The 24,808-nt window shown below is 41.6% G+C and overlaps 1 protein-coding gene across 4 annotated transcripts in view; it reads left to right on the forward strand.

Annotated features, from left to right (window-relative positions):
* Positions 1-22,795, forward strand: part of ABCC8 (ATP binding cassette subfamily C member 8) — a 154,203-nt gene extending 131,408 nt beyond the window's left edge. For all 4 annotated transcript variants that reach the window (XM_006277172.4, XM_019477068.2, XM_019477069.2 and 1 more), the window contains 11 exons: positions 2,176-2,268; positions 5,530-5,632; positions 9,099-9,212; positions 9,628-9,748; positions 9,890-10,020; positions 11,268-11,346; positions 13,672-13,780; positions 15,002-15,105; positions 18,723-18,856; positions 20,260-20,322; positions 22,549-22,795. In XM_006277172.4, the coding sequence (XP_006277234.2) occupies positions 2,176-2,268; positions 5,530-5,632; positions 9,099-9,212; positions 9,628-9,748; positions 9,890-10,020; positions 11,268-11,346; positions 13,672-13,780; positions 15,002-15,105; positions 18,723-18,856; positions 20,260-20,322; positions 22,549-22,686 (1,189 nt within the window). In that variant the 3' untranslated portion in view covers positions 22,687-22,795. The remainder of the gene's footprint in view (positions 1-2,175; positions 2,269-5,529; positions 5,633-9,098; positions 9,213-9,627; positions 9,749-9,889; positions 10,021-11,267; positions 11,347-13,671; positions 13,781-15,001; positions 15,106-18,722; positions 18,857-20,259; positions 20,323-22,548) is intronic.
* Positions 22,796-24,808: the final 2,013 nt, after the last annotated feature.

A 24,808-nucleotide genomic window follows, 5' to 3' on the forward strand; every position in this document is an offset into this window, starting at 1 on the left:
CCCCTCCCCTTTCCCAGCTGCTGATTGCCTCAGTGGCTGGTACAGGAGGGAGAGGGAAGTTCTCCAGGCCAAGTGCCTGCTTGTGCAGTCCAGCATGGGGGCACCAGGGAGCCCCCACCTTGGGGAGCTTTCCCTTACCCCAGCCCAGTGTCCTGCAGCCCCAGGGAGCTGAGGGGAATTCTTCCTCTCCCCAACCCCACCGCTGCTTGCCTTAGCTGCTCAGGCAGCCTCAGGAAGTAGAGGGAAATTCTTCTGCTCCTTCATAGCCAATTTTGCCTCAGTTGCTGTGAGTCTGAGGCAAAAGTAGTTTCAGCGGAGTGAAAGAATTTCCCACCACTCCCTGAGGCTGCCCAGGGCTATCCCTGAGATTCACAACACCTAAGGCAAGCAATGGTGGGGTTCGGGAGGGGAAGAATTGCCCTAAGCTCCCTGGGGCTGCCCAGGGCTGGGGTGGAGGGAAGCCCCCCAAGGTAGGGGCTCCCCAGTGCCCCCATGCTGGGCTGTATGGGTAGGCACTCAGCTGAGAGGACTTCTCCCTCTCTCCTGTGGCAGCCACTGAAGCAATCAGCAGCTGGGAAGGGGGAATTCCCCTCGGCTTCCCAAGGCTGCCTGAGCTGGGGAGCCCAGGCTGGGGGAAACCCCCTGAGGGAGAGGTTTCCCCCAAAGTGAGCCAGCACCCAGGCAGGGGGCTCCTCAACCCCTTGTGGGAGGACAGCACAGGATTGGAGACACATGGCTGGGCTGGCAATGACCAGCAGGCTAGGAGTCATGCTGTAGTGCCCCTGCCTATTGTTATGGGTCAGTGCAGGCCTCTCCCTGCCTTTCCCAGTTGAAAACTGAGCATCAGTTCAGTTGGTTATCAAATGAACTTATATAGCTTAGAGGAAACTACCTAGCAGTGGCGCCACATACGGGGTGCACAGGGGCATACCTGCACCCCCTGAGAGCGCTAGTGCACCCCCTGTCAGCCAGCGTTCCCTGGCAGGGGGGCCAGGCGAGAGCACCGGTGTCCCCCCTGAGAGCGCCAGCTGGGGGGTGGGGGTGCTAGGAGAAGCGGTCCCCCCATGGCCAACCCCGCTCACCCAGGGCTCTCCAAGAAGCATGCCCGGATGTGCTAGGGGTGCACTGCTGCCACCTGTGGGTCGGTAGGATCGGCCACAGGGGACCACCCCCTCCCCCAGGTCTGCAGGATTGGCCATGGGGGAATCCCCCTCCCCTGGTCAGCAGGATCAGCCACGGGGGACCCCCATCCCCCCACAGTCTTTGACTGCTGAGGGGGCAAGCGCCTCGCCCTGCCCCACCCCCCCTGACTCAGGAAGTACCAGTTGCCCATGCTGCCTAGATTGAATCAGTTCTGCTTTGGGCTTGACTGTCTCTATACTTAGCCTAGGAGTAACTAGAGACATGGCAGCAAAGCAGAAAGAATCTCAGGAAGCAAACAGAAGAATGGAGCATGGTTAGCAGCAGTGCTCTCTGAGGCTGCCAAAAGATGCATCAGTCTCTCATACCTTCTGTGGGGCTGCTCGGAGGGCTGTGTCTAGGATCTTTCAATTCTCTATCTAAGATCTTGATGTTTTAGTTCTTGGACCAATTTGAGTGGGAAATTGCAGAAGAATAAATCATCCACAGACTGGATTGTGATGAGTAGGGTTTGAACAGGGATTGTGGATTCTTATTTTATTACCTGGATTAGCTGAGGATCCCTGCCTTTCATCATTTCTGTTAGTATCTCTCCTGTTAATCCTGGTGCTTAACCCACTGAAAAGGTGAGAATGTAGCTGTTAGTTTGTGTACACTGTGAATTTTGATACAGAAATGTTACAGTAGCCATTCCAGTTCACTGAAACTCAAATGAAGTTTCGTAAGTAACTCTGAGAAATTAGAACGGATGAACAAGTTGCCTTCTAGGGGTGAAGTGCCACAGGACATCACAGAGCTCCAATGATGTACGTAACAGTTTAATAAGAAATGTCCTCTTACTTTCAGAGGACCATCTCTCTTGCTGTTAGTGGATCCTGAGCTCTGCATCAGAATCTATTTCACATTCTTCTTCTTCACCTTGTGATTTTATACTTCTGTTCTGCTGATGTTTCATTTCATTCCCCAAGATACTAGAGAGACTTTTTTAAAGCAGTAACTGTACTACTTAAGCTGAATTTTAAACATCATTTCTAGGGACCTACAACAGTTGGATGACAGCACACAGCTACCGTTGCTTTCCCATTTTTCAGAGACTGTGGAAGGTCTAACCACTATACGAGCTTTCAGGTATCTTTTTAAGAAAGAAATGTTTATTTTGTTTTGAAATATGAAGTATACAGGATGTACATCATGAGCCATATGTTCAGCCTGACTTTCATGGGACCTCAGCTTCTACCCTGCAATTTTGTAAGGGCAGATAGTTGCTGTTCAGACGTCCTAGAAGATGTAAGTACCTGCTTACATCAGTAAATTGAATTCTTAGACATTCCAGTGACTTAAGATGTGGGAGTAAAAATTTACCTGTGGATTTTATTTACAAGTGCAAGAACAGAAGCTGATGTCTGAAAATCCAGGATTTCATGAAGAATTCAAATAGTAATAAAACCTTAGCCTGCAGTCTTCCAAGTTCTTTCTTGCCTCTGTTTCATAGCAGGAACAGTTTAAGATTATCTAGTACAACAGAGTGGTGTATTTGCTTTAAAACATGCTGATCACCATCTCCCATTTTAGGATACTTGTAAAAGTTCTGCTGAACTTACTATGTTTCCCCTGACCCAGAATTATCTGTGTTTTTCATGTTGAGTTAGTCAGTCAGGCATCTTTCAGGACCTAATCTCAGCTAAACGTAACTGTAAAATGAAAGTTAAACGTTGCTAGCATCTCATCTTTTGAATTCTGCAATTTTTTGTGATAATTCTGAAAGCTGAATTTACAAACTTTACAATAACAGTACATAGCACTTTTTATCTACAAAGTTATATATCTATTGAATAGTATAATTCATTTTTTCTCTCTTTTTTTTTTAAGGAAAAATGGTAATTTAGAACTTTATACTTGGATTTAATGTGTTTCATATTTAAATCGTCCCAATCAGGATTTCAAGCTTAGAGCTCAGTGACACAACAGTAAATTGGTATTCTTGCTGCTGTTTGGCTAGTGTAACAGGAGAGCACCTCTGTAATTTCTTTGTTAATTCTTATTTACACACTTTTTATTCATTTCTTGAATAACGGTATTCTCCAGTTTCTTGGTATTCGTTCAGCTGTGTTCCCCTTAAAGGATATGTAATTCACTATACCTTTCAGGTATTGAATTTCTGTCTTTCCCTTTTATTCTCATTCTCTTCTACTTCGGAGGAAGTGAAGAGGGCTTCTTGAGCATTAATCTTCCACTGCTTCAGGTTGTGTTAGAAAAAAATCCTCTTGGTACCATCTCCTTGATACTCTTGGTTGCTTAGAACAGTCCTTTTAGATTTCCTGTTATCACTGTGAAATGAACAGCCCAGCAAAGCCTGCTCAGAATTTAGGAAGGTGATGCTTATTCATCTATTTGAAATCCCAGACTAGCTGATGGGGCTGTGACCCCCCCACTAGCAGTAGACTGCCAGTAAGTTGTGTATTCCATCTACATGCCAGTCTTCTGGGTTGGCTTGCCTCTTGGCTATTTTTAGAACAACCTTGCTTTTCAGCTGCCTAATGAGTAGTAGCAGTGGAGTTTAGACTGCCAGGCCTGAGCAAAATACTCAGTCCTTATATCCCTAAAAATAACACACTAACCCAAGGATCCAGTCATGTAGCTAGCAGGTGCCAGTTGTTCTTGGAGTGTCCTTACTGTTGTTTATTTGCTGCCCTGTATTTGCTCAAAATGGCTAAGAAGAGACACTTATGAAGATCCAGGAAGGCTGTCAGAAAGACAGCTGCTATTGTTGCTGCTGCAGCCACAAATAAACTTTCAGCGTGTAAGTTTGACATATCATGTCCACATCTTACCCAGTGCTTTGAACACTTTGATATAGTTGCCCTAAACAATAAATAAACCGTGAGCATAAGGTTCCAGAAGAAAGGATGTTAAGCTCCTTTGTACGTCAGGGGGACCTGAAATTCTTGGATGCTTTGGGAGCAGCTTTTGTAGAAATATTCTTAGAATTTTGATGCACTCTATTGACAGTGAAAGTTTGTTCCCGTCTCCAGTTCAAGACCCCCACACATTCCCTTGGGGAACTGTACCACGTCAGGATCCTTACTTAGCCTTTTATTGTACCTTGGTTGTTGGATAAGGTATGAGCAACCTAAACATAATAATCCACAGCTCTGCAGCACACTCCTTTTCTAAAGGCCCAATAACTTTATATGATAAGTAACTTTATTGGACATTTGAGGGCTGTGCTTGGAAAGGGGTAAAAGAACATTTTTATTTGATATACAGTGGAATTTAACTACACTATCTGTGTGCCTTATCATTTGTGCAAAACATTGATTGTGCCCCTCATGTTTGTTTAAAGATTTCACTAGCAGAGAGCTGTATTTTATAACTAAGAATTCATTTATTTAAAAAAATATATTCTACAGTGCATTTGGCAGTAGACTATGTAGTATGCTCCAGTACTATTTTTTATTTACAGCTGTCAAAACAGGTGTACAAATGGAACATGATTTGCCTATTTGCCAACTTCAGAACATATACCAGCAAATAGCCTGATATACCCATGCAGCCCCACTAAAGTCATTGCAGGAGTATGGCCTAATTCACAAGATTCACTAATTTATAAGTTTTCTCCCAATCATTCATGCAAATTGTTGTAATTTTACTGAGGAGATTTATACAACTCCCAGTAAAGATTTGGATCACAACAGAGTTTAGGTGGCAGTGAGGCACATGGGTGAGATCAGTCTGATTACTAGGTGCCTAAGTAGTTTTATGGTCTCTGAATGCATATACACATGCGCTTTATTGCACAGTAACCTATTTGACTGTGCATTAAAGCATCACGTAAAAATGATGCAAATACGTTAATGAACAGTAAAATAGGCTACTGAGCATTAAATGTCACTAAAAAAAGTGCACTTTTGGTACTTGTGCATTAGGGCAGCCTAACGTGCATTCATATGGAGGTACTCATATTGGAGGTACTAAATTTAATGCGCATCAAGAGAAGCACATCCGTGCACATGTAGATGCACCCACTGGCCGTGTCTAGACAAGATACTGACTGCACAGTAGCTTGTGAGTACTGCACAATAGTGTCATGTGGCAGAAAGCATGACGTGACGCTACTGTGCAGTAATCACAAGCTACTGCGCAGTCAACGTCACAAAATAGTCATTCCTCAGTGCAACTGTGCAGTAACTCAGCCGACCACTCCCCTGTCTGGACTTGCAAATACTGCTTGAATTTCTCATGTGGGCCAGGGGATGTTCCAACCTTTTGGCATGCTGACTTGGAGGCTAAGATAAATACCTCTTGAAAATAGGACCCACAAACCCCTTTTTATTTTGTGTTATTTTCTCTCCAAAATCACTCCTTGTTTTGCCACTCTTCTTTTTGAAGGTATGAAGCCCGGTTCCGACAGAAGCTCCTTGAGTATACGGATTCCAACAACATTGCTTCCCTTTTTCTCACAGCAGCCAATCGATGGCTGGAAGTTCGCATGGCAAGTATTTTACCCTTTGTGCATAAGTGCTTATGCTTTGCTGTGGTCCAGACACTGCTGGTGCACATAGCAGTAATCTGCCCTACTTTGGTATCTGATTTGTTGTATCCTCACAGTGGAAGAAACTCAAATCACCCATCCAGAAGGGCACTTTGTGCCTGAAAGCTTATCATTTGTATAAAATATTGATTGTGCCTATCTCCTAACTCTAAAGTTGGTCCAATAAAAGTTATCCCCTTGTTTCTCCCATCCAGCTAAGGCATTTTAAACTACCCAGGTTGCTCACTGTTCAAACATCTGCTGATTTAAGCATGGTAGACACTATGTGGTATATATTTGGTTTCTCGCACACTGCCTTCATAATCTTAAAAAAAAATCTTCACAATGTAATTGGCTGGATTCAGCATGAGACTACTGAGGCAACTGACTTTGTCTCTTCATCTGTAAAATGAAATGACCTCTGAGGACAACAGCAGAGAAAATCAGACACAAGCTGGAGAAACTGTTCTAATTATGTAGCTATGTAATTTCATTGCAAATTATGTACAAGTTGGTAAGAAAACAGTTACATCATGAACCTGAATTGACAGGACTGTTATATAGGTACTTTTAATGAAAACTTGCCCAACTGTGCAGCCCCCCCCCTACACAGCTATGCTTGTCAGCACTTGGTTTTGTCATCTAACTGCCCCTACTGAATTTCCTTGTGATGGTGCTTTCTGTTTGCATAGGAATGCGTAGAAAGATTTGGCCTCAACACTGCTTGGATTAGCCAAAGGCTTTCTGCATGCCTGTTCCCTCCATAGTGTAGCTGCTCAGTACAGCAGGTTAGTCCAATAAATGGCTGGTTAAAAATGAGCCTTCAGGGAAGCAATGCAAAGAGCCTGTAGGGGTGTGCAAGTGTTAGCACTTGTGCCTGTTTTTGCAGTGCATGGCTGTAATTAGTCATGCTATAAAGTGGGCTCATTTCATATGCAGTTTAGATAGAGCAGCACATGTATTGCATGACAATGTGCATGTTATGTTTTTAGACTTTTACACACACTGGTAATTTGCTGCCTAAATGTGTGTAACCTTTTCGGTGATTTGAATGAAAGTGCCCAGCCTGTGGTCTGTATCATTATTTGCACTACAGTGGTATGTAGAAACCCTAATCATGACCAGTGCTGTATTATTCTGTACACCAGAGATGAAAAACATATGGGGCCTCTGGTGGGGCAAGTGACATTAACTCCTATCAGCAGGGTTAACAATGCCACTACTCACTTTGCCACCAAAATCCCAGGTTACAAAGCCTGTTAGGGATGCAGTTCTGCGGTGGAGAGGCAACTGGTGGTGGTTTTTTCCTACCCCACCCAGGTGCTGGCCCCACCAACACAGGAGCTCCAGCAGCCACAAGGGCTAATGCTGATGCCATTTTTCCCACAACCAAATTTTGGCATCCCCGTCTCCATTCAAGACACAATTTTGTGGCAATGGGGCAAGCAGCAGTGGCATTAACTCCTGTAGAGCCCAGAGTCACTGTGTTGGTGGAGCCAGCATCTGAGGGGTTAACACCACCACTGTTCCCTTTGCTGATGGAGATGAGTTGTCCAACCCAAGAGAAGCCCTATGGTCCATATCCAGCCTGCCATGCCAAATGAGTCTAACATCCCTGCTCTTCACAAACATAAAATAAGACTATTTCTGCCCCACAGACCTCACATGAAAAGCCTTGCCGACTTCCAGAAAACATACTATTTTAATGATATCAGTTTAATTGTATAAGCCCCTCCATAGTGTGGACACAGTTATATTGTATAATGGTGCTTGCACAAGTATAGTTAGTAGGGCGGTGCGAAATTTTGCCGACAGTTTTGTTTCGACACTGTTTTGACTCATTTCAAGCTCGAAATAGCAAAATAGAAATGAAACAGAGAGCTTTGAAACAGCCTCGAAGCAAAGCAAGGCAAGTCGAAACATTTCAAAATTTTCAAAATGTTTCAAAGCTCAAGCTGGGCTTGCCTGCAGGGAAACAGAAACTAAAGTAAGGAGAGGGAGGGGAAAGAGAGGGGGAAGGAGTGCTCTCATTCTGGACTGTGTAGCTGGCCAATGACTGTCATCCTTTCCTGAGGTCTCTTCCAATCCCAGTGCTCTGGGGGAGGGATGGAAAAACTGCATAAAAGGCAGCATTGTTTGAACTGCCCTGCTTTCTGCCCTGCTGTCAGTTGTGTGAGGGCACACCTTAACACACACACACTGTCACCCAGCCATGTCACAAGTTTTGCCTGTCAGCAGCTACAGGTGCACAGCCCCAGAACCCAGACTCCTCCTACACCTATCTCCTTGACAGCTTGCAGGCTTCGTGGCCGCAGCAGGGCCTAGCAAGTCTGCAGTTTTCACCCCCCTGTGCCCCACGACAGACAGTCCCACAAGCACCCATGTCACGAGTTTTGCTTGTCAGCAGCCAGAGGTGCAGGGTCCCAGAAGCCCTGCACCTATCTCCTTGACAGCCAACAGGCTTCGTGGCCTCAGTAGGGGCCAGCATCCCTGCAGCTTTCACCCTGCTGCGCCTTAACACACACAGTCAGCCTTGTCATGAGTTTTGCTTGTCTGCAGCTTGAGGTAGTTTCCCCCAAACCCCTGCACCTATCTCCTTGAAACTTGGCAGGTTTCATGGGCTCAGAAGGGGCTAGCATTCCTGCAGTTTTGACCCTGCTGTGACTTAACACATACATGTGACATGAGTTTTTTGCTTTCAAGATTTGAGGTGCAGTTTCCCCCAAACCCCTGCACCTATCTCCTTGAAACTTGGCAAGCTTCATGCCCTCAGAAGGGGCTACTATTTCTGCAAGTTTCATCCAAATCAGGCCAACAATGACAAATTTATAGGCTGTTTCAAGCTTCTCCATTATAGCCTATGGGCGAAAAGTCAAAACAGCATTGAAACAGTGTCGAAACAGCAAAACTGTTTCGACAAAATGAAACGGAACAGCGGTTTCGAATCAAAACAAAATTCGAAACGTTGAAATGCAAGTTGAAACAGAACGGTGCCCTTTCGCACAGCCCTAAAGCTAGTCCCCATATCTTTAGTAGATAAACTATCCCCATTTAAAGTTTAACTGCATCCTTGCTAGACTGTTTCAGTAAAACCGTTTCAGTACAAAAATCCTGCATCTACCTGAAATAATTTACTAGTACCAAAAAAAAAAGGGTTAACACCAGGCCTGACTTAACACAGAGCAGGAAATCAGCAGGAGCTATTACAGACCAGAGGGAGGAATGGGAGAGATGGAACAAAGAAAGCGGCAATAAGAATGCATGAATAAGCCGGTTGTGTGCATAGGTGTTTTAAATTTTTCTGACTGCATTTCATCCTTAGCTGAAGGGTTTAGTGTGCACAAGGGTCTAGCATTTCAAATGGAATCTGTTGAAAACCTTTGCACAGGCAGCAAATTAATGATGGCACCTTTTCCTATTCCTTCAGGAATACATTGGTGCATGTGTGGTTCTTATAGCTGCCGTCACTTCTATTACCAACTATTGGAAGGATCCCCTCTCTTCAGGACTTGTGGGCTTAGGACTAACCTATGCCCTTATGGTAAGTCAAATCAAGTGTTGGGATTGTGCTCTGAAGGTTTACAAGAAAGTTCTGAAGAAAAGCAAAGACAGGAAGAATGGAAGATTCCTCTCTACACATCCATGGTGGGAAGCTATAAAATGAAAGCAGAAGGCAGGTTAGATCTGCACCTTACTATAAACTAACTAAATTACATCCATATGTAAATATATATATAAACTTTTAACAAGCTATTTATATATAGAGAAAGAGGGAGCAAGCGCACATAAGCTTTGTGACCTAGAGCTCACATGAAAACAATCAAAAGCTATCCTGAAGGGATTAAAATTTTCACTGGCCAAATGATCTTCCAATATGTTTCTCTCCTAGTGTTTCATATCAACTGTAAGTACTAAATGTGTTTTATTTATTTATTTATTTATTTATTTGACTTCAGGTGTCTAACTACCTGAATTGGATGGTTCGGAACTTGGCAGATATGGAAATCCAGTTGGGAGCAGTGAAAAGAATCAATGGCCTTCTAAAAACAGAAGCTGAAAAATATGAAGGACTTCTTTGTAAGTGTGGTATTGTAAAGCTTAAGAAAATAGCTTGTTAAAAGATTAATGATTTGTGGTGTTGCAAACAATAACTTATGCAAACACTTAATGAGTTGATGAAGTGATCACAAGTTGGGGTGTTTTCTGCCCTGGGCACAGCTCCATCACAGATTCCTCAGAACTGGCCCGACCGAGGCGAGATCCAAATACAGAACCTGAGTGTCCGTTATGACAGCAACCTAAAGCCAGTCCTGAAACATGTCAATGCTCACCTTTCTCCAGGACAAAAGGTAAAATAGTATGGGTGATTTGAAAAAAATGATTCATTCACTAGTTGATCATTCACTGACCAACTATCAGACCAGTTGATAAAATCAAAGACTTGTGGGAATGTAGCCAGATATTTTTTATGAATGGATCCAAAGTTTCTTGTCTGCCAAATATTTTCAAAATTGTTTCATCCAGTTCGGATACTATTATACCAGCTTTTGTTCTAATTTTCTTTTATAGTTTTGCACTGATGCCTTCCATATATATCCTGTTACAGTGAAAAGGTGGAACTGTACGATACCTCTCCATGTTCAGATTGATATTGACAGTGGGGGGTTTTGCCTTCCTCTGTAGTAGGGGGCATGGCCCTCTAGCTGGAATTTCTTAAGCATATATTGACAACCTCATAAAAGCAAGATGTTGGCTGCTGTGGTCCCTCTGCTTTACCTGTGGCAGGTTAGGTCTGTGTTGTGTCAGGGTTGATGTAGGGTTTAGATTATGGATTGTATGGGATAGTTTGGATTGCAGTGATCTAGCTTCAGGCAGGGGATTCAACTAGATGACTTTTGAAGGTCCCTTCCAGCCTTACCCTTCTGTGATCACTTCAATGATCATTTCTATGACCTGGCAACTTCATAGTGTTTTGCTGTGGGACACAGGGCACAAAATAAGGGGCACTGACCCTTGCAGAGGATAGACACACTTTCAGCATTCCCGAATGGCTTACTGACCCTTATCCTGTTTCTCCTTTTTTGTCGCTTGTTCATAGAATCATAGAGAAGTAGGGCTGGAAGGGACCTCCAGAGATCATCTAGTCCAACCCCGTGCCTGAGGCAGGATCGTCCCTATTCAAAGTATCCCATACAAACCATAAAAAGCTTCAATAGCCTCCCCTGTTTAATGTTACATGTCTGTCCCACTGTTAAAGAAATTGTTCCACCCAGAAGTTCCTCCTCTGGAGTACCAAGCTCTCCTGTCAGCATTAGTCAGCTCTCCCTGTGTTCTGAAAGGTCCACTGTGACGGATTCCTCTTTAGGACTGTCCTGGAAGGCTACCCATACTTTAACCCTAAATGATGGTATTCTTCTTTAAAGAACAAAAGATGAAATTTTGGACACCCACCCTCCACTCCCATCTCCAAGTTGGTTCATGTTGGCCATTGACTTCACTGGGACCTGAATTTCAGTTGAGATGTTTGTTGTAAACCCTTCAGGTGTTATCGTCTTCTGATCATATAATATTTAATCATCTTGTTTCTGTGTTGTAGATTGGAATCTGTGGCAGAACAGGCAGTGGGAAATCCTCCTTCTCTCTTGCTTTCTTCAGAATGGTTGACACCTTTGAAGGTAGGCACACATCTGTCCTTCTGGTGACAGTTGACTCTTGAGGAATCAACTTTGATCTCTCATTGTCTATGACCAGCAGTTTCGAATTATAAAGGCAATAAAATTGTGCTAGACATTGGGCACATCTGTACAAGACGCTGACTGCACAGTAGATTGATACTACTGTGCAGTGATGTCATGTGATAAAAATCATGCTGAGACACTACTGCGCAGTAATATTAGGCTTCTTTGGAGTAGTGTCACTTAAAAGGCATGCACTGGCACTAATGCGTAGTAACTCCAGTTACTGCCCATTTATTTAGTACTTGTTTATACTTGCATATATGTGTTTAGTACTTGTTTATAACAAGTACTTGTTTATAACTTGTTTATAACAAGTACTAAATAAATGGACAGTAACCATTGCACAGTAGTGTCTCCTGTAGACACACCCATTATTGGCCTTATTTAAAGTAAGAAGTCGCATGCCTTTCATCAGTTTCAATCATCCTGATAATCCAGAATCAATATGAAACCTCATTCCATTTGCTAGATCTATTCTAATGCCATGAACAGCCACAAAAGTTCTCATTAAGAATAAAAAAAGAACTTGAAGTGTGTTTTTAAACAATTCATATTGAGTTCCAATATTTGTTTTGTTCAAGGCCTGGATCTGATTCTTTGAAACTCAGTGATTTCAGGGGGATCAGGAGTGAGGTCCTATAAGCTGTGTCCAAAGCTAGACTTCCATACAGTTATATCAGGATAATCTAGTAAAAATGGGGTTCTTCTTGCATCATGTCAGTCTTCTCTCATTAGTTTGTAAACATGGCAAGCTAATTTACATTAAAAGGAGAGGTGCGATGCAGAGAGATCACATTTTTATTTCTAAAGCTTATCAACATACATAGTGTTTAAAAGCAATAGAGAGAAAAGAAAAGATGCTGTTTGAAGCTTCAGAAATAAGCTAGAGGGTTGTTTTTTTTTACTCATCCTGGATCCAACTAGATGATTCTTTCCTGGATCCAACTTCCAAAGACCTATCTCCCTACTTCATTTACAAATTCCATCCCAGCCATGACTTCCTCTGTGAGCCAGTAATCTCATGGTTGATGTGTGAGAGGAGTAAACATTACCATTTGGAACTACTACATGTATGTATATAGGGAGATTCTCAGGTGCAACAGGCTGGGTCAGATGTCTATTTCAGCCCCTCTGGAAATAAAGGCAATTTGACTATTTTTTGTTTGCAGATGCATATACTGCTCATGATGTTCCTAAGTAACGCCAGTAAAAAGAAACTTCATTCCCCAAAACTGCACGTGTACATCAGCAACCAATCAAAGAAGCTAGACTTTTTTCTGAAGCTGGACTTTTTTTCTGTGCTTCGTGGAGCTAGATTTTCTTTTAGTTAATTTGTTACAAAAATACAGATGAGAGGCAAGGAATTAAACTTAACCAAAGAAAAAGAGGTTTACTTAACAAAAAATCTAGACACACACTTGCATTACCTACAGTTTAGGTAGACCTTGCTTATCTTAAACACCCCTGTCTCCTTTGGCTGTCTGCTACTTAGCACTCCCAGTCTGCTTCTTAGCACTCCCTATCTCACTCCCTGCCTGCCCTGTGCTTCTGGGCCTCTCTCTCATCAACCTCAAAGCTCTGTTCCATTTTCCTACCGGGAAATCCAGGCTTCCTTACCCTGAAGCTAGATTGCATTCTATGCCCAACATAGTCAAAGGTAAAACATCCAGGTGGGTGATACCTTCAGTGTCCTTTCAATATCAGTAACAGGAATATCTGAAGTGTTTGGTCCCTCTCCTGCATATGTGCATGGACTCCTGCTTGAATTAGCCTTTTGTAAACATCTAGCAAACAACAAAATAAAGAATAAACAGACAGGTAAACGTATAACATTCATAAAATGTTACAGGCAGCTCCCAAACCCTTCTCAACTATGTTTTAGTCTCAAGAGAACTGTGCTCTCTGATGACCAGAAACTCATTTCCCTGATTAATATAGTCCTGCACGCTTACTTTCATCAAGCGTAGGCAACCTTTTTTTTGGCTGCGGACCAGTGTGACAACCTGGGTCAGAGGTGGGCAGGAAAGCAAGTGCTAGGACTCAGCCACCATCACTGCTCGTCTTTGCATGGGGAGAGTGCCTGCAGCAGGAGCCCCCCACACTGCCACTTGCCACCAAAGCCCCACATCTGTGGGCCAGATCCATATGTTGCCACCCCATTCTATAACATACTGCAAGCTGTTAACCAGTCAGGTAAGGTTGGTTGCTATTGGTGTGATGTGGCAAACAAATACAACAGACTCTCAATGTTCTTCTGAACAGGGAGGATTATCATTGATGGTATAGACATTGCTAAGCTCCCTTTACAGACACTGAGATCCAGGCTGTCAATCATTCTCCAAGACCCAATTTTGTTCAGCGGCACAATCCGGTAAGTATTAAGCACAAGCTGCAAGAAATGGTTAGGATATCAATTATCATAGATTATGTTTTTCACAGAGGTGGCAGGAGCAAACTATCTGAGTAAAGGAGCTGATGCTGCTCCTCCATAAATTGAAAAGAGGGGAGCATTGTCTCGTCAGTGTGCTTCTGTCAGGTATCTTCCCAGAGACCACCTTCACAGATCCTGGAACCCAGTCAGTGCTCCCCTAGCTAAAAGGAGGTGCAAGGGCCAGGGCATATCCTATATATGAAGGATCCTGGCAGTAGTCACTGTCTTCTGCCATCTGGACCCAGTAGATCAGCTAGCAGGCTGGTTAAGCACCATTAGTTTCCATACCTTGAAACTTCCTTTGACATGGTAAGGTATGCAAGGTGAATAGCCATGGCACCAGAAAAAGGAGAGAGAAAGACAAGGGAAATCCTGGAAGGAGAGGCTTAGGATATGTTGATTTTGGAGCCTCATGCTCTGTTAGTTTTTCAGGCCTTGTCCCATTCTATCTTCCATGAAAATCAAAACCTCTTTCTTCGGAGGGAAAGTCACAGTGGGAGCTTGACAAAGAGAGCTTCAAAAAGTTTCCATCCTATGGAATTTTCAACCAAAAGAAATAATCTGACCCTTGGGTGATATCACCTAAACAGCTGGACATTTTTGTAATTGGACTGAAATTTATTTCATCACGAGTTGGAAACTGCTGCAGTTTGGCAAATTTGCCTCTATGAAAAAATATGAGACTGGGGCACATTACTGTGCTCGTACGAAAAGGGCACGAATCATTTAGATCTGAAAATACAGTGACTAAATACATTTATTTTGTTTGTTTGCCTATTTTATTTGGGCCAACGTTGGGCATTCACAACATATGCAGTAGCAGTATAAAGTAAACGTAAAGTTTTGCACACTGCAGTGAGTCTTATTCCTGAATATTGTGTTGTTTTCAGCAATGCGATATGACAGGGAAAAAAAAAGATGCTTGTTTTTGCTCATTGTGGATAATACTAAGCTATGGTAACACTCAGAGTGGTTGATAACACCTGTTTTTTAATTTACGGCTATGGTTCCGCTCTAGTGCTGTGTTTGTGTTTCATAGTTCAGCACAAGGCTGGATCATCTTGTATATGACCCTACAGCTGTATTGGAAAAAATGAGTGTAGGAGCCATGTATTTGTGAAGGTGATGTTGCTTATCATTTTAAACTGCATTTAACCACAGGTTTAATTTGGACCCAGAAAAGAAATGCACAGACAGCGTGCTCTGGGAGGCCTTGGAAATAGCACAGCTGAAACACGTGGTGAAGGCACTTCCAGGAGGTCTAGGTAATAGTTGTCTCTGCTTCAAAAACTGTTCCAATGGTAGATTCATTTCTATTTAAAGTTTAATTAGTGTTTTAAAAATGACTGTTACAGAAACAAAAATTACATAGGATCGTGTAGGCTGATACTGGAATTGTTTTGGGGAACGCTGTGTGAAGTCAAATGTTCTGGGCCCATCCAACTTTCTCTCAATATCTGCATAATGAATATTTTACTTATTGGCATACATCAGTGCCCAAACCCCCACTGACTTCATCAGAGCCAGGTGGTGAGCCTCACTTTATAATTCTTTGGCTAATGAGTCAAGAACAAATGAACCTAGCTAAGCTTTTAAGCTAAGGACACTAAAGCAGAAGGCAGGGTAATGAAAGCTGAGCGAAGGTACAAATAACTGGCTCTAAGATGTCACTAAATATCTGTAAAGTATAAAGACTTCAAAAGCTTACACAGATTGCAGAAGAGCATTGTTTTCTGAGTTGAGAAAGTGATGGACACAGACTGATAGTGAGAGGTAATGCGCTAAGCCACAAATGTTAGGAAGAAACCCAGTTTCAGAAATGAAATACGTTTAGCAGGCTAAATGTCTGATACATATGAAGAATATAGCATGATAGGAGTGCTACTCTAGATAGAAACATAAGAGAAATACTGTCACAGAGCATATTAAAATAAAGCTGAAGCTCACAGAATAGTGTGAGTGCTGTACTGTATTCTGATATAGGCCACAAGAGTGCTTGCACACATGATGGGGATTTAATTCAGTTTAGTTCTCTCTAAATTGAAACAATGGGTTTTTAAAAACCCACCGTTTCAATTTAGGGAGAATTAAACTGAACTAAACCCCCATGGCACATACACAAGGGTGGGGGCCCAATCCTTAGAGCACTCCCGCAGTGGGGGGTGAGGGGAGAGCTAGTGACAGGCTAAGTGGTCCCTAAGCTGTGGGGGAACCGGTGCTTCCCTCTGCTTCAGTGGCAGCGCCCCCCAGGCAGCACCCAGCCCAGGCAGTCCTGGAGGGCATCACAGCCACAGAGGGAAGCACCAGCTCCCATTGCAGCTGCAGAGGGAAGCACCAGGCCCTTGTACAGCTCAGGCAGGCAGGCTCCAGAGAGAAAAAAAAAGATCAGGCTCGCCACTTTCTTTTTTTCCTTCAGTGGAGCCTGCCTGCACAGGCTGCGACCAGGATGCCTGCATAGCCCTTGAGCTGCACAGGGCCCGGTGCTTCCCTCCATGGCTGTGAGGTATCAAACTAAAACACCTCGGACATGTTTTATTTTGCTGCATCCCAAAGTCATTTAATGCACAATACACCATGCCATTAAAGCACATTATGCCTCCAACAGTGTAAACAGTTGCACCATTAAAGCGGTGTAAAAGGTCATTTAAGCTGCTTTAATGGCCAATTTTGTGGCATGTACAAAGGGCCCAAGACATAATTTACCCTTACTATGTTTCCCCTGAAAGATACATGCCTTTGGGCTTCAATTTTGTTGGTTAGATCTCTTTCAGAGTTCCAGCACCTCTTACACACTACTAGCATCATTACAAAGGCACTTAATTAAGTAGTTGACATGGAACACAGTGCCCAGAAATATAGTTCTTAGGGCAAGGAAATGAAACAGGTTTTGGTTTTGAATGGCATTGACTGCACCAACTGAATGGGACAGTTCAAGTTTTTATTATTGTTTTTATTAATTGCATACAAAGTTACTGTGAAATATACCATAACTTACACATGTCATTGTAAGCTCCCATGACAGGGTCTTTTTCTTACTCTGTGCTCTGAACAAGGTTGAGCATGCTGTCCAAACTCTAAACAAATAACAATAATGATAAGGAGATGGGCCCAATCCTGCTCTTGGGTACATCCAGTTAGTTTCACTAAATACAATGAGAACAAAACTTCGCTTCTCTTTTTTTTGAGTGTGCACCAATGCTGCCACTGTGCCTGGTTTAAAAAATCCTGCACTTGAACATTAAGTAACCTAATCACCTACTGTATGCCTAGAGCATTCCTAATCTGAACCAACAGCTGACCTCAGAGTGAAGGAACATATTTTCTAGAAGTTCAAAATCCTCATAACTTTAATTCACACTGACCACGTCTACACAAGATGCTGACTGCACAGTTGTTACTGCACAGCCGTTTAGTATTTGTTTGTAGAAGTTTATACAAGTGATCTGACGCTCTTTCCAGGAGTAGGTTGGTCTGAAATCACATATTCCTTGCAGTGTAGTTTGTGAAAATACTGTCATGTTCTCAGTGGCCACAACCGTATTAGGCTATTGTACAGTAGCTTCACAAAAAAGGTGTTAATGGGCGCTATTACACAGTAACTCAGTTTACTGCACAGTCAGTTAGTACTTGTTTATACATGTATAAACTTATATAAACAAGTACTAAATGACTGCGCGGTAACCTGGGTTATCGTGCAGTAGCGCCCTTGAATACATTTTTTGTGACGCTACTGCACAGTAGCATCGCATCACGGTTTTTGCCATGTGATGCTACTATGCAGTAATATCAGGCTACTGCGCAGTCAGCGTCTCATGTAGATCCAGCCACTGAGGACATGACAATATTTTCACAACCTATACCGCAAGGAATATGTGATTTCAAACTAACCTACTCATGGAAAAAGCATCATATCACTTGTTTTTTATTACCATGTCACTCTGTATAGGACCAGCTGTACCTTCCTTTTTATGCACATGGAATCAAAACTTGCTATCCTTGTTCAGAAAAAGAACTCTTCCATTCAGTAAGATTTTGCCTGAGGAGGAACTGTAGAACTGGCCCCAGAAGCAATAAATGCTGTCTTAAGTCCAATCTAAATGCCTTCCAGAAGACAAATGTCTTCCAAATGAGAGAGATTTTATCCAAGTATTTGTTTTTCCTTATTTAATGTATATACATGAGTTACACAGCAGCAAAAAATGCTATGCAAAATAAGACAATCATATTTGAAGCAAAAGAGTGAAGACCTTTCAGGGATTAGGTGTCTGATTTATGAGAAGAATTATCAGCAATTTAGATTCTAGTACTTTAATCAGGCATTGTGGAAGGTTAATAAAACAATGAAAAGACATTTATTTATTAGTCTGTTACATTAGCAATTCCACTGTTAGCTCGCTGTGAAAGGATTCTGGTCCCAAAATGTAATTTGCATTAGAATGTATTTTTTCCTGTAGCATTTCAGTTTATTATTTACTTGACCTATTTTCAGTGCTGATCCATCACATGATACAGCAGAAGACAGTGTTTCCATCTTCATCGACAGTAATATTTATGTGTAGCTTGTATGTGTCATAGCTCTGTTTCTATGAAGAAATTAAGTTTAGCTGTATACACAATGGATTACAAAAATGCATGAGGTTTTTAAAATAACTGTTTTTACTCCTAGTATCCTGAGCTACTAAACATTCTTAGCTTACTTCATGAGAAATCTTACTGTAAACAATGCTAATATTTAATGTTAGTATAGGAAGCGGAATTGTGTGAATCACTGAAAACCTACCAAAAATTATCTTTAAAAAATATTTATGTACATATTAGGCATTACTTTCCCAATGTGATCTCAGATCAAGACACACCCTAAGAATTAACTTTTGTTTTCCAGATGCCATAGTCACAGAAGGTGGAGAAAATTTTAGCCAGGGGCAGAGACAGCTGTTCTGCTTAGCAAGGGCATTTGTGCGGAAGACAAGCATCTTCATCATGGACGAAGCCACAGCATCTATTGACATGGCAACAGTAAGTTCACAGCATGTTCAAGCTTCTTTATAGAGAGAATTATTTTTTCTGAGTGGTGAACTCCACTGTCTGTGCTAAGTTGAGATGGAATTTATGTGCCACAATTCTGTTTCCTTGATAATGTATAAACACACTTTATATTGCAGGTGTGTTTACAAGTCAGCCCAGTCTCACAGAGCCATTGAAGTGAGTCATTGTTAACTGGCCTGGCAAAGGGTCTGAAAACCGTTTTACTGGGGCTTAATAGTCCTTCAAGCATGGTCTACATTAGGAAATGTTCCTTTTTATTAGTAGTTTGGTTTCCTAAAGTAAACAAAGCTTCATAGGCTCAGCTGTGATGAACAGTGGGGAACAAATTTGACTAGTTATGTTAAGCTACTTCCAGAGTAGGTAAAAGAGGCAGTAGACAGAAAGTAGGCTATAAAAAAAAGCAAATAACATACAAAAACAATGTATTAACCTATACAAAAACACTGTTGCATCTATCCCTCTGAAAGTGCTAGCTATAGTTCCTAGTAGAGAATAACCCATTTTGACTGACAGTACTTCGCAACAGAACACTGAAAGCTGGTTTGTTCCCACCTACATTAAACTGTTATGGGGAACCATTGTAAGACATGCTTTCAACCTCAAAAACAAGGTAGTATGTAAATGCAGAATACTATTGTGGAGGATGTTAAAGCAGCTAAAAATCTCTGCACCCTTAGTACCCCATAGAGATTTGACTGTGAGACTGATAGAAAAGTTGAGAATTACCCAGAGGCCAATAAAGATCAAGTAGACAGTTCACTCTTTGGGACACGTGCATGTAGGAAGTGATGATAGCAATGCTAATAGCATTGCTTTGTTGAGTTTAGCACACAGAATATATTCCTAAATAGCAACAGGTGAGTGCTCTTTGTGGACAGCTCTGTATTTTAAAACTGTCTTAAGGACTTCCTCTGAAGTTGAACATGACCTGTACATCAAGCAAAATACACCCCTAGTGCTGTCAGATATGCCAAGCATGCTGTGACATTCTGTTGCCCTCAGTGGGACCAAAACAAAGCACAGCCTAAATGCCAGAACGAAGGAGGATTGGCAGCCAAGTCATTTTTCCTCCACTCTGAAACAGTGATAGTGATACTTGTCCTCCTTTGCAAAGTGGTTCGGGGGCTCCAGATGAAAAGCTCTATGTAACCGAAGTATTATTAAAAATTAGTAAGCTGAGAGTGTTGAGTACTTGATCTGTTCGGGCCCATTGTGCATAATCAAGCATACCCCAACTTTGTTAGCATCTCATTTCCACAGCTAAGAAGCAATTCTCAATAGTAAGAGTTTGACATTCATTTCTGTTTACATGCTTGTTATCACTGTGGAAACACTGCTATTTCAAAAGCAATAACAATTGTCCATTTACATAGGAGAACATTCTTCAGAAGGTTGTAATGACTGCATTTGCTGATCGTACTGTAGTCACAATAGCAGTAAGTATAAGCTGTGTTGTTTGTTCAAATGCAAAAATGCATCTTAGAGCAAAGTATCATATCCCTTGTGAACTTCTCTAATCTCTTTATTTAAACACCACTTAATTAAAGGTTAGATTTATTTTCTATTTTAAACATTTATGAAGTCATTTATTGAGTCTAGGCCTCAAACTTGCATCATCCCCTAAGCTGGAGCCAGCTAGCCCCACACTGTGCCCCTTGTGCCCCAGGCAACCCCTCCAGCATGCTGAGCTCGGGGGTTGGGAGGGGAGCAAAGCAGCCCCAGGCTGGCAGGCTGACCCACCAAGCCCAGTGCCAGCTGGGCCTGCTCTGACCCAAGTTCAGTGTGCTGTGGTCCCAGGCACGCATTCAAATGGTGCACCCAGTAGCAATAAATGCTGGTGCAGTAAGTTTATTGCTTATATATAAATAAACTCTGGCTGGAGTTTATTGCTGCATGCTAATAGCATGTTTTGATACACCCCTTATCTGGAAATGTGTTCCACAGTTTTAATTCTTACTGATTTCAAAGGTGCATATCTAAATATGGTTTATATTCCATCTTAGACCGAAATGCTCTCTATCTATTTATTAGAATATGTATATAATTATCTAAGAACAAGATTTAAGCCATGTTTAATTATAATATGTTAAATAAAGAAAAATAAAAATGATAGGATAGCTTTCGCATTGGAAAGTCCATTTTTTTTTAAATAAGTTAAATAAGCATTTTAGCAGCTTTCAAAATATATGGTTTTATCACTATTAAAAATTAGTTGGTTCATTAATTGGAATACTCTTAAAATGATTAGTTAATGATCATAAATAATCATAAGTAAAAAAGTTAATAAAGATCAAAGTGAAACCAAAATATGGACCTGACATGTCAGCACAGATAAATATTTTCAGTCCTCTAATTTTCCAATATAATAATGTCTTTGGGCAATGAAATAAGCTATTGAATTACTTTACTGCTAATTATGTGATATTATGATTAATGCTTCCCCTGGTCCTGGGTATGACTGTAAATTGCATGCAATTGGCGGGCCTGATGGCAGTGTGATGAAGCTTCGCATGGGAGGGTAGCTCCTATAAAATACCACAATGTTGCAACCTCCAGAGTAAGGAGAGTATGGGGTGTCTCAAAACCCTAGCCCCCACTGCCTTGTGGGTACTGCCTTGGTGGGAGAAAAGCTGAGACATCACCCTGACAGAAATGCATTGTCACTGAGGTGTTGTAGAGTCAGCAGCAGTTCTTATCCATTGCTCTCTGGCAGAAGCTACAGCTATCAAAGGACTGAACCTCTAGACTCAGTGTGGCCTTTGGATTTGGTCTCAATGGTCCAGAGGGGAATGGTAGGTCTTGGGCAGCCTCCACTCTTCCACATTCTTGCCTAGGCATACGTGTCAAAGATCTTGGTGTGATGGTCGCAGGACTCCATACAAGCAGATTCATCGGGCACCTGACCAGACCTCTTATACGTACACCATTATCCAGAGGATTGATGTTTGCCTACACAATGATTAATGGATTGTACATAGTCTTCATGAAATGCAATTGTACAGCAGCTTTTCTTTACACAGTGATTCTTTATAAACATTCTATATCCAGTATACAACTACTGTAAGAATTATAATTTATAAATTCCTGACTTTGTTGCACAGAAAGTTTCAATCAGTGTTGTCCTGAATTTTGTACAGGATGGATAGGGGAGGGTTCATTTTTATTATTTTAAAGGTATATGTGCACTTTTTATTGCACTTTCAGCTTTCTAATAGGCTTAAAAATGTCCATTAAAAAAGATTTAAAAAACAAACCCAATTAGTGTCCCCAATTTAATATAATTAAATTAAAGATATAATTTCAGAAGCTGTATTTTAATTGGAAACACCTTCTGTTATGTGACAGTGAAGTCATAAATGTATACGACTTGACATACTTGTTTAAATTGTATTTAGGAGTATCAAAATGCAGTAAAACTGTGGAGATGACTCCATGTATTCAGACTCCTGTAATCACATAAAGCCTCATCAACACAGTATGTCTTTCAGGATCATTGACTAAAGGTTTATTTCTGTAATTTGCATAGTAGGCTAGGAAGAAGTAAGATGAGGTCATCTTTATCAAGCTTGACCTTTGACAAGAATACTGGTTTTGAAAAATGCTCCCTCTTCCACAGTGATAGTTGATACACTGAACTTCCTTTGCGTTTGTTTGTTTTTCAGCACCGAGTACACACTATTCTGAATGCAGATTTGGTTATTGTAATGAAGAGGGGAGTTATTTTGGAGTATGACAAGCCTGAGGTTCTGTTGGAACAAGAAGACAGTGTGTTTGCTTCTTTTGTACAAGCAGATAAATAATAAGAATAAATTAAGCCTTTCGAAGTACACTTGTACTATTCATTTTCTAGTAATGTAAATTACCTGTAAATAAAATGTTGATTATTTCATAATAAAAGACTGAATTTTCTATTTTTAATAACTTGATTTATTCTCCATCTCCAGGACTAATGCATTCTTCATTGGAATTTCTTTCTTTTTTCATGTAAGATTTATTTGGTGCTAAGAAACTCTGAAACCTACGATTCAAAATAATTATGGGGCTGAAGCATGGCATGACATATGCCAAACATGAACAGCCAAAATGAGGTTTTATTCTTTGCAATGAAACCTCTGCTGATAATACATATTGCTGTATTTGTTCTGATAGCAACAGGTGCAGCTCTTAGAAACTTACCATGTTTGCTTGCATACAATATGCAGCTTTTTCTCCAAAAAAAAATACTGCTGAAAATTGGAGTGGGCATTACATGCAAGGACATATGGTAAGATTCATTTCCATTGCTTACCAGGCAAAAGCAAAAGTAAAGTCTACACATGATCTTCAGGGAGCAGAACAATGAGCAGGATTGGCTCCCTAGATACTGCTACCCGGTTACTTACAAGGAAACATCTTTTTGCTTCATTCTGACTTTCAAAAACAAGGTGAGTATCTTATTCTGGGGCATATTGCATATGAGAAAATATAGAATTACCATGCACCTTTACAGCAATAACAACCGAGTCTCAAAAGTTAAGTCTCTCTGGTACATAATGGTTTTGGAGATATGGACTGGGGAAGAAATACCTTAAGATCATAGGTGTTCTTGACACCTTTTGAGAAACTTTTTTTCTACCCGGGGTATACGTTGAATAATGCAATTTCAACACACTGTTCTCGACTATCACAAGGATCAAAGTAGAGATGTGCACACCAGAAGATGGAACAGTAAGGAGTAAGGGTTGAAGGCAATTAAAATTCTGATGCTGTATAGTTTGGGTGTGGAGGTACACTTGGGATCTATAATTCATTAGGGTAGTAGTTAGATTGGCATCTTTTCTCATGATCCAGTTATTCAATACACCCCCACATGGATATTTGTAATTCAGCCTTGTAACCAGACCTACAATGTGTCATAGATGATACTAAATTTATCCCCGCTCTTCATAGGACTGAATGCTAGGCTAGATGACATCAGAAAAGATCTGTACAAAAGACTTTTTCTAAAGCATTGATCTTTTTATCCTACTTTTTATCTGAGTCTGTTAAAAAAAACCAAACCTTTCTTTCCATATACTATTACTTGCTCATGTCCCCTTGGTCTCTCCTTTAATACACTATGTACTCTTAGCATCCTTTGTCACCATTCACATCCCTTACTCTCATTCAGGCTGCCTCATTTCAGCCTTTATTGAGCTGAAACACACTGGGGTAAACCAAACTCCTGGAATCCAATGACGCTGCAAATGCTGAGGAAGCTGAGAAGCTGAACTAAGATTTTGCTTCTAGTTTCAGAGCAGCCCCTGCCCACCCTCCATTATCTCTCTCATTACAAGTCAAACCAAAGCCCTGGGTCCTGAAAGACAACCTTCTGGGTGTTTCAAGTCTTCACCTAAAATTTGATGGAAGATTTTGCTTCATCACTGATATTATTGATTATTAAGGTGTGAGCAGGAAAACCCAGTGATGTGACCGACATCTTACACATGTAGTTCATTCTTTCCTTTCACTCTGCCAGATGGAGAATTCTGTCTATTGTGTAGTACCTTGGTTTTGATGCGTGCAAAGGAGAGGTGGAGAAGACGTGCTGCGGTGTTCTGTAGTAGGTGGACCTTCCCAAAAACAGGGCTTCATGTCCAGATGTATCGCACCCAGGAGGTGACACAGAACCTCCTCAGGCCAGGCTATCATCTGTCAGGATGGGGTGGAGTCTTGTAGTCAGTTGGAGAAGATACAAAGTCAGTTCCAACTGAGGCTGAGCACTTTCGGGTGTGAGCAGAGCATCAGTCAGAGTTACTTGTTTGTCTCCTAAAACTGTAAGAAAACTCAGAACCTATGAGGAAACTCCACGGGATGGAAAGGTCTAAGTGCCTGAACCAAGTATTGTGAGCCTGTTGATCCCTATAACTTGCTATCCTTTAGGAATCAAACTCCCTGGTGAGG

This window comes from Alligator mississippiensis, chromosome 2 (genome assembly GCF_030867095.1).
Source record: "Alligator mississippiensis isolate rAllMis1 chromosome 2, rAllMis1, whole genome shotgun sequence".
NCBI classification, from domain to species: domain Eukaryota; kingdom Metazoa; phylum Chordata; order Crocodylia; family Alligatoridae; genus Alligator; species Alligator mississippiensis.